Raw genomic sequence first — 12,638 nt, forward strand, 5'->3', positions numbered from 1 at the left:
ATATTCATCATCAAGTGCATTCAAACTTGAAAACGTCTGCTGATTCCATGAAGCTATGTTATGATAAGACAGTGAAACAGTTAATGAGGTTACTACCACCAATGTGACTGTTACCGATAATGTGACATTTCCTGATGGAGCAGATGAACCCCACGTGAAGCAGAAGCCAATGAGACAGAGACCAGTACAGAAGAAGATACGTCCTGTAAAATTAGGAGACTTTGTTGTGTTTGTAAATTCTGTACATTTAATTAAGTTATTGTTAATCATCTATTGGTTTAATGTAAGTGGCTATTTGTTACCACAGCGGAAGTCACATGACGTTGAGAGAATGAGCGCTGGAGTTTCTTGAAGGATCATGAATTTGCCTGGCAACTCTAGTTTGATCAAGATGCCCTCTTTTTTAGCATATAAGCCTGGAGAGAAAAACCAGCAGCATTGAACAGATAGATAATTGAGTCAAGCGAACAGTAGGCACCGTAAGTAAAGTGTGTGAATTGCTATGATTGTAGCATGTGTTTATAAAAGTCATTAAGTTTAAAGCGACGAGGAATGTATTGACCTTGGAAATTCTGTGTATTACAAAGTTTGTATCAAGAAAGAATAAACTAGTTTTAATCAAGAAAGAACTTGTATCGCTGAAATTTTTTGGAAAGAATTTCTATGGGAAATTAACAAACAAGCAGATACGTAACAATATGTTACATCAATCTCGTATTTTCTTTTTTGTTGTACATACACTTCCTTGTATTTTGTAATCTAGGACTTGTAATTATTCTACAGATGAATGATGGAATAGTGTAATTTACTTCTGTACGTCAATTCAGTCTCATTGTATTTCAGTGAGCGGCTTTTAAGTTAAAACTGCAAGCGTAATACACACAAATAACATAACACCGTGTTGTATTTAATTAACGTAGGGCAGTTGCGCTATATCCTAGGGGAAGGCATAATTATTAATTAATAGACATTATAGGCCAGAGGAAATTTTGCACCCAGAGGGGACTGCCACGCCACTGGCTTATGAGGCAAATGCATAGTTAGCATATGAAGTAGAGTATAGTTATGGAAGAAAGTTTTAGTATCTGTTAAAGTCCATTTAAAGCCACCATAACTTCACTAGAACAAGGGCTTGACTAACTTCGAAATTCCTAGATGATAAACCACTCTAAATTCTATATCCATATATAGTAGCACTTTCACTCTTCAATTTAAAAAAAAGGGCCAAGCCAATAACAGAATTAATAACAAAAAAATCAGCACTCACTTCAGTTTAAACTCAACCCTCAACAAAGAGAAGAATTTCAGAAGAAATTTGACGCCATACTTTGTTGTCAAAGGAAAAGGCAGGGAGTTCCTTATGGATCCACATACAATATTCATACTGCAGCAACCAAGTTACTTCCTTTCAAACATACCAACTAAAATAACAGCTCCAGTTGTTAAAAGCCAGTTAAATTTTTGTATTTTTAGAGATAAAATGAATGTTAAACAAGTACTTATTACTTACATCTTATATTCTTTAGCTCTTTCCTCAATGAGTTTGCTTTCATGCTGTCAACAAACATAACCTAAAAGTATGAATATCCTTTACACATTACAGAGTATGCATCACTTACCCATAACTCTCACTCTCCCAGTGTCCACATAAGTTATTGTACATGCCTCAGGAGATGTTAATGTAAGCTTTGCTTTTCCATCACAATTTAGCTTATTTTAAAGTTGCAGTTGTGATAAAAACCATGTATAACCAGATTGTGGGGAGATGGGTGGGAAAGTATTTCAGTGGTAAGTATATGTTCGAAATTGGTGAGTGTGAAAAATGATTCAGAAATAGTTATAAATCTACGAGTAACAGGTATTGACTGTTGTTAAGCACAAAGCTCCACAATGGACTATCTACACTGTACCTACTATAGTTATCAAATTTCAAGTTTTAGCACTGTAACCCTACAATATTATTGCTGAGCCACTGGCAAGAAGATAATAATCTATACCAGTGTTTCCCCAACTGTGTTCCATTGAAACCTGGGGTTCCACGAAAAAATGTTGTGTAGCATAGCTGGAGTAAAAGAGCAGACCAAGTATAGGTATGGTTTAAGAGCTTATCAGCCCATAAATTGTACTACCCTGTATTCCTTTTGTCATTGGCTATTTCATTTATGGGCAGAGCCTAATTTATGACTTGCTGTAAGTTAGTCACTACTGATAGTAGAGCAATGTTTCAAGGAAACAAGTTAGTCTTGAGTTTGTGAATATTTTGTAACATTACAAAATTATAGTGATTTCAAATATTGATACTACTTAGCTATGGATCGGTGGATAAAATAAGGAACTTTAAGGTGAAAACTAGTTATTCTGATAATAATTCTTTATGATTTTACTTTTTAACATGAGAATGTTTCTTAAGGGTTCTGTTAATAGTTTTACAGCTCAAAAGTGTTCCATGGCCAAAAAAGTTTGGGAAACACTGACCTAGACAACAACAAATATACAGTTGTGGTATTTTCAGATAAAAGTAAATTAAGTAGGTCTGTTCTATAATGAGATTCTAGGCAAGATAAATTCTGTAGTAATATCAAATTCTATTAAAACAAATTGAGTCTGTATTAAGAAATAAATGGAATAGACACAAAGTCTGTATACTTGAACTGGAGGTTGGATAGTCACTTTTACTGGAGTTGTGAATTGATCATGCTGGCTCTACTCCCTCATGAGCTTATTTCTAAACTGATCGACGCTTTCTAGATGATGATTCAAGCTGTCTAAACCCCAGATTACATACTTGAATCAGTTATGTCAGGTTTATCTAGAACAGCTAGTGCATAGAATTTAAAAGTAAAGGAGGTCATAACCACGACATACCAACTGACCTATCACCGGATAACACTGCTGTCAACCTTCCCACACAAGGTTCAGCTTTACAGTCATACTTCCCATGGGGTTTATCTCTAAGGGAAGGACAAAAACAAAGGTAGATAGAAAGAAATCAACTTAAGCATTATGCAAAAACTGCATATACCTAGAACAAACTAAACATTTTGAAAAAATTCTACAATATGATAAGAAGTAACAAAGAGTCCTGACAGGACATTTAAAATATTTTACTGAACATGAACCTGAATCAGCAATGATAAGTAACACATTTGGTGAAAAAAGTGGTTACTTCCGCTTACAACCTAAGTTCCTTGGTAGGAAGGTCTTATCAGGTTTAAGTATAGAACTTTCCGAAAAAAAAAGCAAAGTATGAGAAGCATCAAAGGCATGTCACTTTTCCTACTTGAGGAAAATAATATTAACGTAAGAAAATACATCTTCAATAAAAGTTGGAAAAGCAATAAAATCACTAAGTGAGATATCATTAAGACAAGACCTAAGTTCCATTAGGTCAGGCTTGAAAGAGATTGGGAAATAGGAACAAGAATGAAAGATAACTTGTGTTGTACCTAAGGTGACAGGGAGGGCAGCTCTGTAGCCTGTAATAGAAAAAAAAGTAAGCAACTCACAATCATGAAATAAAAATATGAAAAATGAAGCAATCCATGGAAGAGAATGGAAGACATGAAACAGAATTTCTAAGGCATTATCCTCTGAAAATAGCTCAACAACACTAGTAGATGACCAGGGAAGAACATATACAAAAATGTGACAAAAGTTTTAGCTACTAGAAGATAATCCAGCTTATCTAATAAAGAACCATATATTAGCCAGTAATGAAGCTGTAGACAATGAACACTGCTGTTGAGGCTTGCACAGAAAATGTGTACAAAGGGATAAAACAAAGTGATCACCTTGAGAAAGATGACACTTGTGTGGAAACTATGATTGATTAAAAGCATAAATCAATAAAAAAGTGGAGTCCACAACTGGGAACCAGTAAAGTGGAAGATAATTGTCTGTTGTTGTAAAAGCACCAATCTTAGGATGACCGGGCTATAGGACAAGTAGAAGACTCCCCTCCCTCTTCCTTCCTAAAACAAATAAAGTTTAAGAACTCAAAAGTAAGAAGAGCTGTGGAATATAACAATGCTAAAAAAGAAGATTAAAACAGTAATATGAATTATAAAAATATCAGCAATGACTTAAAAGTTCAAGAACTAAATCATCCAACATCACATAAGGCAAAACAGAAAATAGTTCAAGATGTAAGACAGAACATACCCAAAGAAAAAAAAAATCAGACCAGCAGAAGCTTCTCTTTAATTAAGGCTAATTAATAAATTCTGTTCTTTAGATAATGAAGGCATATATGTCTGTGAAAGATAATTTTTTTTTATAATGAGAAAAGTGGGGATGTTCCACGATTGGGTGACCACACAAACATGAACACTCACGAGGGACAACAGAAGATGATATAGAAGTTAGTTAATAAGGGCTGAACAATAGAACCATGATATCTCTTTGCATGCTCAAGGTAGACTTCATGAGGAAAGCCTCTAAAAAAAAAAAAGTTTTAAACTTGCCAAGATTGTTAGAAATATTTGCAGTAGTGACTTAAACTTAATAGCACAACTGTCAACAAAAAACTTGAATTATGGTGGGAAAGCAGAGCTTATGTAATATCTGACATTTATGCAATAAATCAAATGGATGGAAGGTGAGAGAGTGGAGAATTATTGGTAAGTGACATGTTCTGCAATGCATAAAGGGCATTCAAAATTTTGAGTGACAGCATGAGAGCAAACTCAGCAAAGAAAGGCTTACAGTATTTCAGAGGTAATACTAAAGCTGAAACAACCAGTAGAATTTGCTCTTCAAATATTCATTACCTGTATTCAAGTTTTCAACAATAAAGACAGTTAAAATATCATACATCTTTTTTGAATACTTAGCACTGTTAGTTTCTTTGTTCATAGATTTGATGCAAAATTAAGTCAATATTCATCAAGTTACACATACTCTTGTATCTGTCAGGTGATCCGAGTTGTTTTACCTACAATTCCAATCTGCCAGAAATCATTATCCTTCACATGTTCATTAAATTGAGGAAAGAAAATAAGTTCTGGGAGAAAATTATCACATTTCAATTACTGTGCAAAGCACCATGAGTGTAACATTCTGAGTTATAAACATTATGTATTATGGCAAAGTTAGGTTTGTTGATTAATATGCCACTTAACATTATGATGGATAAGCAGACATGAACATATGTATTCAGTGGTGAAATTACCTTGCACTTTGCATTCAAGTGATGTCTAGGCCATTTTAAAAACAGGAAAAGTCTCCGAAACTACAGAATATTAAAAAAACAAAAACGAATATTTGTACACCAAATTTTGGTTTGAATATTTTTTAAGTGTTCTTTGTATATTTGTTAAAGCTCTATGTAAGACTAACTGATTTTAATCATAATTTATTTTACAGTGTGCTATTTGATGGTATTACTGACAGCTCAGTTATTAAGCAGGAAGTGATATTTGCATTATATTTTGATCTAAATCCACTTTCAATGAAAAAACACAAGGCCCAATGGCGAAGGTAGAGATGGGGTTCCTTTCCCTACAAAATCCTTATTTTCCATGATGTTATGTAGTCTTTGCATCAACTTCCTTTAAGTGTTTGCTCAATACATATACACAAAATAGGCCATGTTGTCCTTCGTGCTCATCATACAGAAAAGTAGAAACTTAAAAACCACTCTTTAATAAAAAAAAACTCATTGATTCCACTCTTAAGTTCCCGTAAAGTTTTGATATCCACTACTGCTGCTGGAAACTCAATCACCATGTTAGAAAAATATAACTTTCAACTAGAGTCTAACCCATTTTTTCCAAATTTTAAAAGCTGTGCCCTCTGATCCTTATAACAAATCAATTTTGTTAGTTATAATGTTATTAGATAGCTGTTTCTCATAATTCCATTTTCACATCTTCCAACAAATTCTTATAGTTCAGTAAATTGTCCATCCTATCTGTTAATTTAAACTTCTTAAACTTGTGCAGTATATCTCTCATTTTTTCATGCCATTAGTTAGCCAATTATGCTTGATCTTCACTGTTATCTATTTCCTCTTTTTAAGAAAATGTCTATTTTGAAATTAAAAGCAATTAATTTTGGGAAATTCTACATTCTGGTGAGACAGAAGCTGCAACACTGAAGAAGGTTAAAAGATTTGATAAGTATTTTAGAGGTCAGGATTGGATCTAAGAAAAAGAGTTTTTATATGAAGTTTGGTGTAGGATGGTAGTAGAAAATGGGACATCTTAGATGGGCCAAATGAACCCTTGGAAATGAAATAGAACTACAACTGTTGTCTTTTTGATATATTTTTTAACTTGGCATAAGTTAAATTTCAATTTAATGAAGGCATCTTTTAAACAATGCAAGCTCAGTCCCATGCATACATTGTCATTATAGTTCTACAGAATTAACATTCTGCTTATATGTAAAGTGTAACCAAATTCTTTTTTTCTATCTAATAGAACATACAGTAGTTCCCATTTATAATTTATAAATCAAGTGACTTCAAGTATATCCCAACTCCCTTAAAAAGCAGAAAACTAATCAGTGCTCTGACTCCCCTCCCAACTATTTGATCCTCAACTTTTCATACATGTCTGTGTGTTTGTATGAATTTAGAAAGAATAAGATTTATTTCATAAACATATCTACTCTGTATTAAATATAGTTAATCACAGTATCAGAGAATAGTAATTTATTATATTTTTGAGTGTATAAGAAATAGGAAATGTTTATACTTAACAACTAAACACACTTAATGTCACAGTTAAAATATGAATTCTAGAAAAATCTAGCAGAAAAAAATAACCAGCTTAAATTAATAACAAAGTTTAAATTTAATATATTGTGAAAAGTGGATTTTACACACTTGTATTTGTAAATACACAAACAGTTGAAACACATATTTTGATTTCCAATTCCAATGATGTGTCTCAAATAATGTAACGAACAAGTCAACATACAATTTATACATAAATCATTCCGAATAAAAACACTTTTAGAAAACGCAGAAAAATCCGTCCATAACACTTTTTATAACTGCACAACACCTACTGTAATTGTAAAATAACTAGCAATGCCCATAATAACAATACTATACGACTTGTTTACCTAAAACCGGCCATAACAGTACATCAGTATCCAACGTACACAGCGGACTCGCGCCTTCAGTGTCGCTGCGCGAACTATGGTGCTTCTGAGGAGGTAGTCCTGGCAAGTTACGATAACTGTTGGGTTCTCTTTTTATAAAATGCTTCGAATCAAAATTAATTTCTTTTTTTACAGAATCTTCTTCGGCGTAAATAGTAAATTTTGCCTTTTTCTTTCGTATCCCCTTAATACCTGTTTCATTATTAAAGTAGCTAGATTTTGTCTCGCCGTCATCACACGAAGCCATCTTGCGTTTAAATCTCTAACAACCCGGATAGTAGATATTAACCTAAACTCTATTTTCAAGACTTACTGTGAAAGGTCCGTGATTCTTCATCTATAACGTGATTGGATTCGAACTTTCCATTTAACCAATCGGAATCTATGTAACTTAGGAGCGCGAAACTTTGCTGGGCTGTTGGCGGATTGGTTAGGCGCATGCGTATACTATGAAATCTTTCTCAATAGTATTGCGCTGGCGAGGAGGTAGGTTAATAGCTTAGACTTGTTGTGGTACGATTGTTGTTTGTCTTACTAATTTTTATTGCATATAATTCATTAAATAAATATCAAAATGTCTGAGAGCGCAGCAGCTCCCAAGAAGATCAGAAAAGTTGAGGGAGCAGGTCCAGGAGTGGATACAGATGAAAGTAGTAGAGATTTCGACCCTGAGACACAGAAGTCTTTAGAAGAGATTGATGCTTGTCAGAATGAAATCGACGCTCTCAATGAAAAGGCTAGTGAAGAAATACTCAAAGTTGAACAGAAATACAACAAATTACGGAAACCTTTTTTTGAGAAGAGAAATGATCTTATTAAGAAAATTCCAAATTTTTGGGTGACAGCTGTATCCTTTTCGTTGTGATAATGTTCTCCTTTATAAAGATATTGTTAAAGCTAAGCCTAACAACATGGAAGCTAACTTGTGTGAATGCACTTCTGCCATGCTTTGTTCTATGGTTGTTAGCATGCGGCCGTGTAGCCTGCCGCCGGGTGGCTAACCGGTATTTCTGTCGCTTCGCGCCAAATAAAAGCGTTCGTTTACATGTTTAGTCAATAGGATAGTTAACCCTAACTTTAGGACTAGAAGTTACGTCGTATGGATTAACTTGTACAGTGCAACCTTTATATCCTAGTCATTTGTAGTAATGTTATTACGCCTGAAATATAAACTTTTTTAAATTTCCTATAAAAAGGAAAATGTATCTATGATGTATTTTACATGGCTTTTTTTTTTTTTTGAGTACGTTAAATTATTGTTAGTAATAGTATTAGTAGTATTTCATAATGTTTTAACTTTGTTTCATTTCTGTAGAACTAATGTGCTCAGTTGGACTACAACAGTAAAAGTCAGTATTATCTATATATATCAAGACCCTTACTCCTCGTAGCCTATGGGGCCAATATCAACCAAAATGTTTATGTAAACACTATGGAGAATGTCCCAAGGCAGTCAAAATTGAATTTATTTCTATTTTGTAAAACCTGTTGGTTAATTACCCCCAGCCTATTATTGAGTCAATCTTGGCAGGTTGATGCTTTAGATAATGTTGAATATTCTGAATTAAATTTTGGCAGATTGCTACAAGTTCTTCAAATACCTATAGAATGATAGGTTTCTTTTTGGTGAGTGTAAAACACGTAAATATACCAGTTGGATTTTCGATACGTCACTAGTTTGGTCTGGTATTTCATTGGTGGTAGTGTCCAGGGTCACTGATGAGGAGTGAAATTCTCCGAAACTAGTCTGGCTCATATCATAAACAAACACCCAAATGAAAGTATAAACCATTCCAAGCTTTAACTTGTTGTTAAACAAATGTTTAAACAACTCTACTTATTCAATTATATACATAGTAGTGTTTATTATAATTTTTAATTTACGACATGTACTTTTGTAAAATTTAGTAAGCTTTTAGTAAATGCATGTCTGTTGTGTACGAAAAGATAATTTTTGATAACTTATTTCTTCTAAATATTTGTCTGAATTTCTGAAGCTTTTACGGAGTCAATACAGTAAAAAATGATTTTCTTGCTCAGAATGAAAATACTTCTTTTTATCTTACAGTTTTTATATTTCATTTACACAACCTTTAGGACAGTGATTCATGTTTGGTGGGCATGAGATGTGGTTATGGGCTGCCATAGGCCAAGACAGTATCTTCTTTGAATGCATCATTTTGTTAGATTTCTATTTTTCTTACTTGCACAGTGTCTATTGTTAACCTTTTCACTTCCGTTTTCTTTTAATTTCATGGTTATTGCACGTACTTAGGATCACCACTATCTATCAAATACAGTACATCGCAGCAAAAGCCCACTAGCAAAGTGTGTTACCTGCATGATCTTGCAATTGAAAGTCATAATTGAGCCAGTCCTCACATCTTTTCAGTAATTTTCATATATTATAAGTATTGAAAAGCCTTTAATGAAATTCACAATATACTCCCAAGTAATGGGGAGGTTGCATGACAGAGATCCTATAAACTCAACTATTATAAAAAATATATAGAAAAATGAGCATTCCTGAATTACCAAAATTATTAGCAGTTGCTATTTCACAGAGATACAAGTTAATTTAATGTGAATTTCCATGTCTTGAGTTGTTCTAGCAAGATCAAGTGAGTAGTATTACCATAGTTTTTTTTTAAGTTTTTTAGTGACTAGTCCTTAATGAACAGTAGTTTGTCAATCATCCACAAATCTCTGCTGTCCTTGATGAAGAAGAAGAAGAGTGTTTACATTTTCTGAGCAAGCTAGAGGTTGAGGAGTTTGAAGATATTAAGTCTGGCTATAGAATCAAGTTTTTCTTTGATGAAAACCCTTATTTCCAAAATGATGTTCTTGTCAAAGAATTCCACCTGGGTTCATCAGGTAAGAAAATATTTAGTTATTTTGGAGTTCTAATGTTTATATGTGGGGTTGAGGCACTGCTGTAAGAAATAGTTTAAGTGAGAGACAGGACATTTGTAAGAAACCATGTGTAGAGTGGTAGGTGTGTTACTATGAGACTTGAGAATAACATGCTTTGCCACTTTTGCTTCAAACATTAACAGTGTCAAAAGACTTTTGTGTCAGAACCTTTAATTTCAGAGCAAGTCTGATCAAAGACTCTGATTTTTTCTGCATGTCTCATTTACATGTATTAATTACATGCTAAGGCAAAATATTACATTGTTCCACATGTTGATATTGCATCATCACATGATCACAGTTTGATTTTAAATACCTGATACTGTAATTCAATCCAAACAATACAGTTGTCACTAGTCTGGATGAACAAGCAACATAAGATTGTGTTTTTTACTGTGTTCCAGTTTATTTTGAAAATATGTTTCCTCTTTATTACATAAAGGTTATAATTAATACAGTATTTTACTAGCTTCATAAAATGTTTCATAGTAGGCTGTTTACCTTAATTTTAACTTATTCATTTCACCAAAGCATAATATATTTGTTACCTGACATTAGCTTCAGAACATCTGGCAGAAAAACTCTAGTGGGGTAGGTAGGTGGTACTGTTTTACGGAATTATGAGAGTCAAATGTGGTATTGGCATAAGAAGCTATGTTGAGGGGAAAGTACTGTTACACAGTAAAATGTAGTATGCGGTAGTGCTACTGGAGTAAGCCTGTAAAAAAGCCATGTGATTATTGGTGGTGGTGTTGCAAGAAACCATTAATTCTGTGGCATCCACATGGATACATCATGTCCAAAGGGTGAGATTGAAATTATAGAAATTAAATTATTTTTATTCAATAAAAAGTTTGATTTTATTCATAAAAACGTTTTAAAAATTTCAACTTTTGAGTTTGGATTTATTTTAGTGTGATATTAATTAAAACATTTTTTATGATTAGGGTTATAGGTTATTTAATAGGGATAGAGAACTAAAGAGAGGGGTAACTTTATATGCAAAATGCAAGTTACATCCTGTTGAAGTTAGGGATATCAAAGAATAGCAAGGAGATTGAATCTATTTGGGTTTCTATTAGCAGGTGTAATAGAAACAGATGAAGTTAGTGAAAAACTTTACAGTAAGATTAAGATTTCATCTGTTAATGAAGTCATAATTATGGGTGATTTTAATTTCAGCCATATAGATTGGGAAATGCTAGAGTCAAACCATGAGGGAGAAAGGTTTTTTGGAAACTGTTCAAGATGGTTTTCTGCACCAATTGGTCAAGGAACCTACTAGAAACAATGATATTTGGAGATCTGAAATAATATTTTGCTTACAAATTTAAAAAAATAATTTTTAGAGATAAATTTTTAAATATTCAAGATAAACATATTCCTTATAGAAAGAAAACAATGGCTGCAAGTAAAAACTAGGTTGGCTCACAAAGGGTATAAAAGATAAAATTTAAGAAACTTGAATTGACCAATATGATGTGAGATTATAGAAGATCAAGAAAGTTGGACAAACAGGAAATTAGGACATTAACCCTTTCGAGACTGGTCACTGGTGAAAGGCCATGTCATCTCGTTTGTTGACTCGTGTTCAAAGTTATATTGAACTACTATTTCATGAATTTAGGTCAGTAAGTTTGGTATCAAACTATAGATTATAATTCAAATGTTAGTACTATACATTACTCAATTTCATAATTTAAAAGTAAATATTATAAACATCATGTGGTATGTTGAATGCAGTACCAGTTCAGATTAGATGTTTGTGAAGTCAAAATACGAATCTATTGTATGAAAAATTACAAATATTGACAAGCTAGAATATAAAATAAGGTCTTAACTGTTCTATTTGCTAAGATATTGCTTATGTAATAAATCAAACACAGTGGCACCCCATTTTTGGAAATGCTTCCTTATATTCACTTATTTCTATATATGACATGAATAAGCAATTGGAATATCAGAATGTCCTCGTAACCACCATAAAAAAATTAGGAAATATTATGTCTCTTTTTATTGTAGAATGACAACAAATTATAACATGAAAACATAAATGTTTAGACTAAATAGCTTTAATTTCATAACATTATACATTTATATATGTTTATTATATTGATCTTTCAGTTGTACTTGGCTAACAAAACAGAAGTTACAATGACATGGTGCATGTGCACTCATGTTATTGTATCCAATAATATAAAACTGACCTTTAGTCTTCACAAAGTGACCTGTCTTGGCTATGTTTTAGTAGACTAGTATTTTGTAAAATAGAGTCACATTTCAATTACTATACATTATATATGTATATAGATTATTGCTATTTAGAAATAAGTTCTTAAACTAATTTTTCTTAAAACATAGAACAGTAAATAAAGAAGAAAAGCAGACAATTATATCTTCTAGTTATGACATTTGTACTCGGTTGCTGCTTGACATAGGTTGCTAAGCCTTTTAAAATTTTGCACGTGGAGGGTATGAAATGAATTTTTTTTTATTTTTCAGGTTTTATATATACAGTTGAATAACCAAAAAATCATAAATTACTATATCAATACCATAAAATTCCAATATAATTTATCAGGCTTAGTAACTAAGCTGTATTAGGGTCTAAAAAT

General features: G+C 32.7%; 2 protein-coding genes across 3 annotated transcripts in view; one reads left to right on the top strand and one right to left on the bottom strand.

Annotated features, from left to right (window-relative positions):
- Window positions 1-7,484, bottom strand: part of LOC106464261 — a 58,240-nt gene extending 50,756 nt beyond the window's left edge. For both annotated transcript variants that reach the window (XR_002611705.1, XM_013924386.2), the window contains exon 1: window positions 7,072-7,484. Coding sequence is in view for 1 of the 2 variants with exons in the window: in XM_013924386.2 (XP_013779840.1) it covers window positions 7,072-7,357 (286 nt within the window). In the remaining variant the exon portion in view is untranslated. The remainder of the gene's footprint in view (window positions 1-7,071) is intronic.
- Window positions 7,485-7,566: 82 nt separating this feature from the next.
- Window positions 7,567-12,638, top strand: part of LOC106464263 (protein SET-like) — a 13,889-nt gene continuing 8,817 nt past the window's right edge. The window contains exons 1-2 of the mRNA XM_013924388.2: window positions 7,567-7,957; window positions 9,795-9,984. Coding sequence (XP_013779842.1) covers window positions 7,685-7,957; window positions 9,795-9,984 — 463 coding nt within the window. The 5' untranslated portion in view covers window positions 7,567-7,684. The remainder of the gene's footprint in view (window positions 7,958-9,794; window positions 9,985-12,638) is intronic.

The sequence above is a fragment of the Limulus polyphemus genome, unplaced genomic scaffold (genome assembly GCF_000517525.1).
Source record: "Limulus polyphemus unplaced genomic scaffold, Limulus_polyphemus-2.1.2 Scaffold1601, whole genome shotgun sequence".
Lineage (NCBI taxonomy): Eukaryota > Metazoa > Arthropoda > Merostomata > Xiphosura > Limulidae > Limulus > Limulus polyphemus.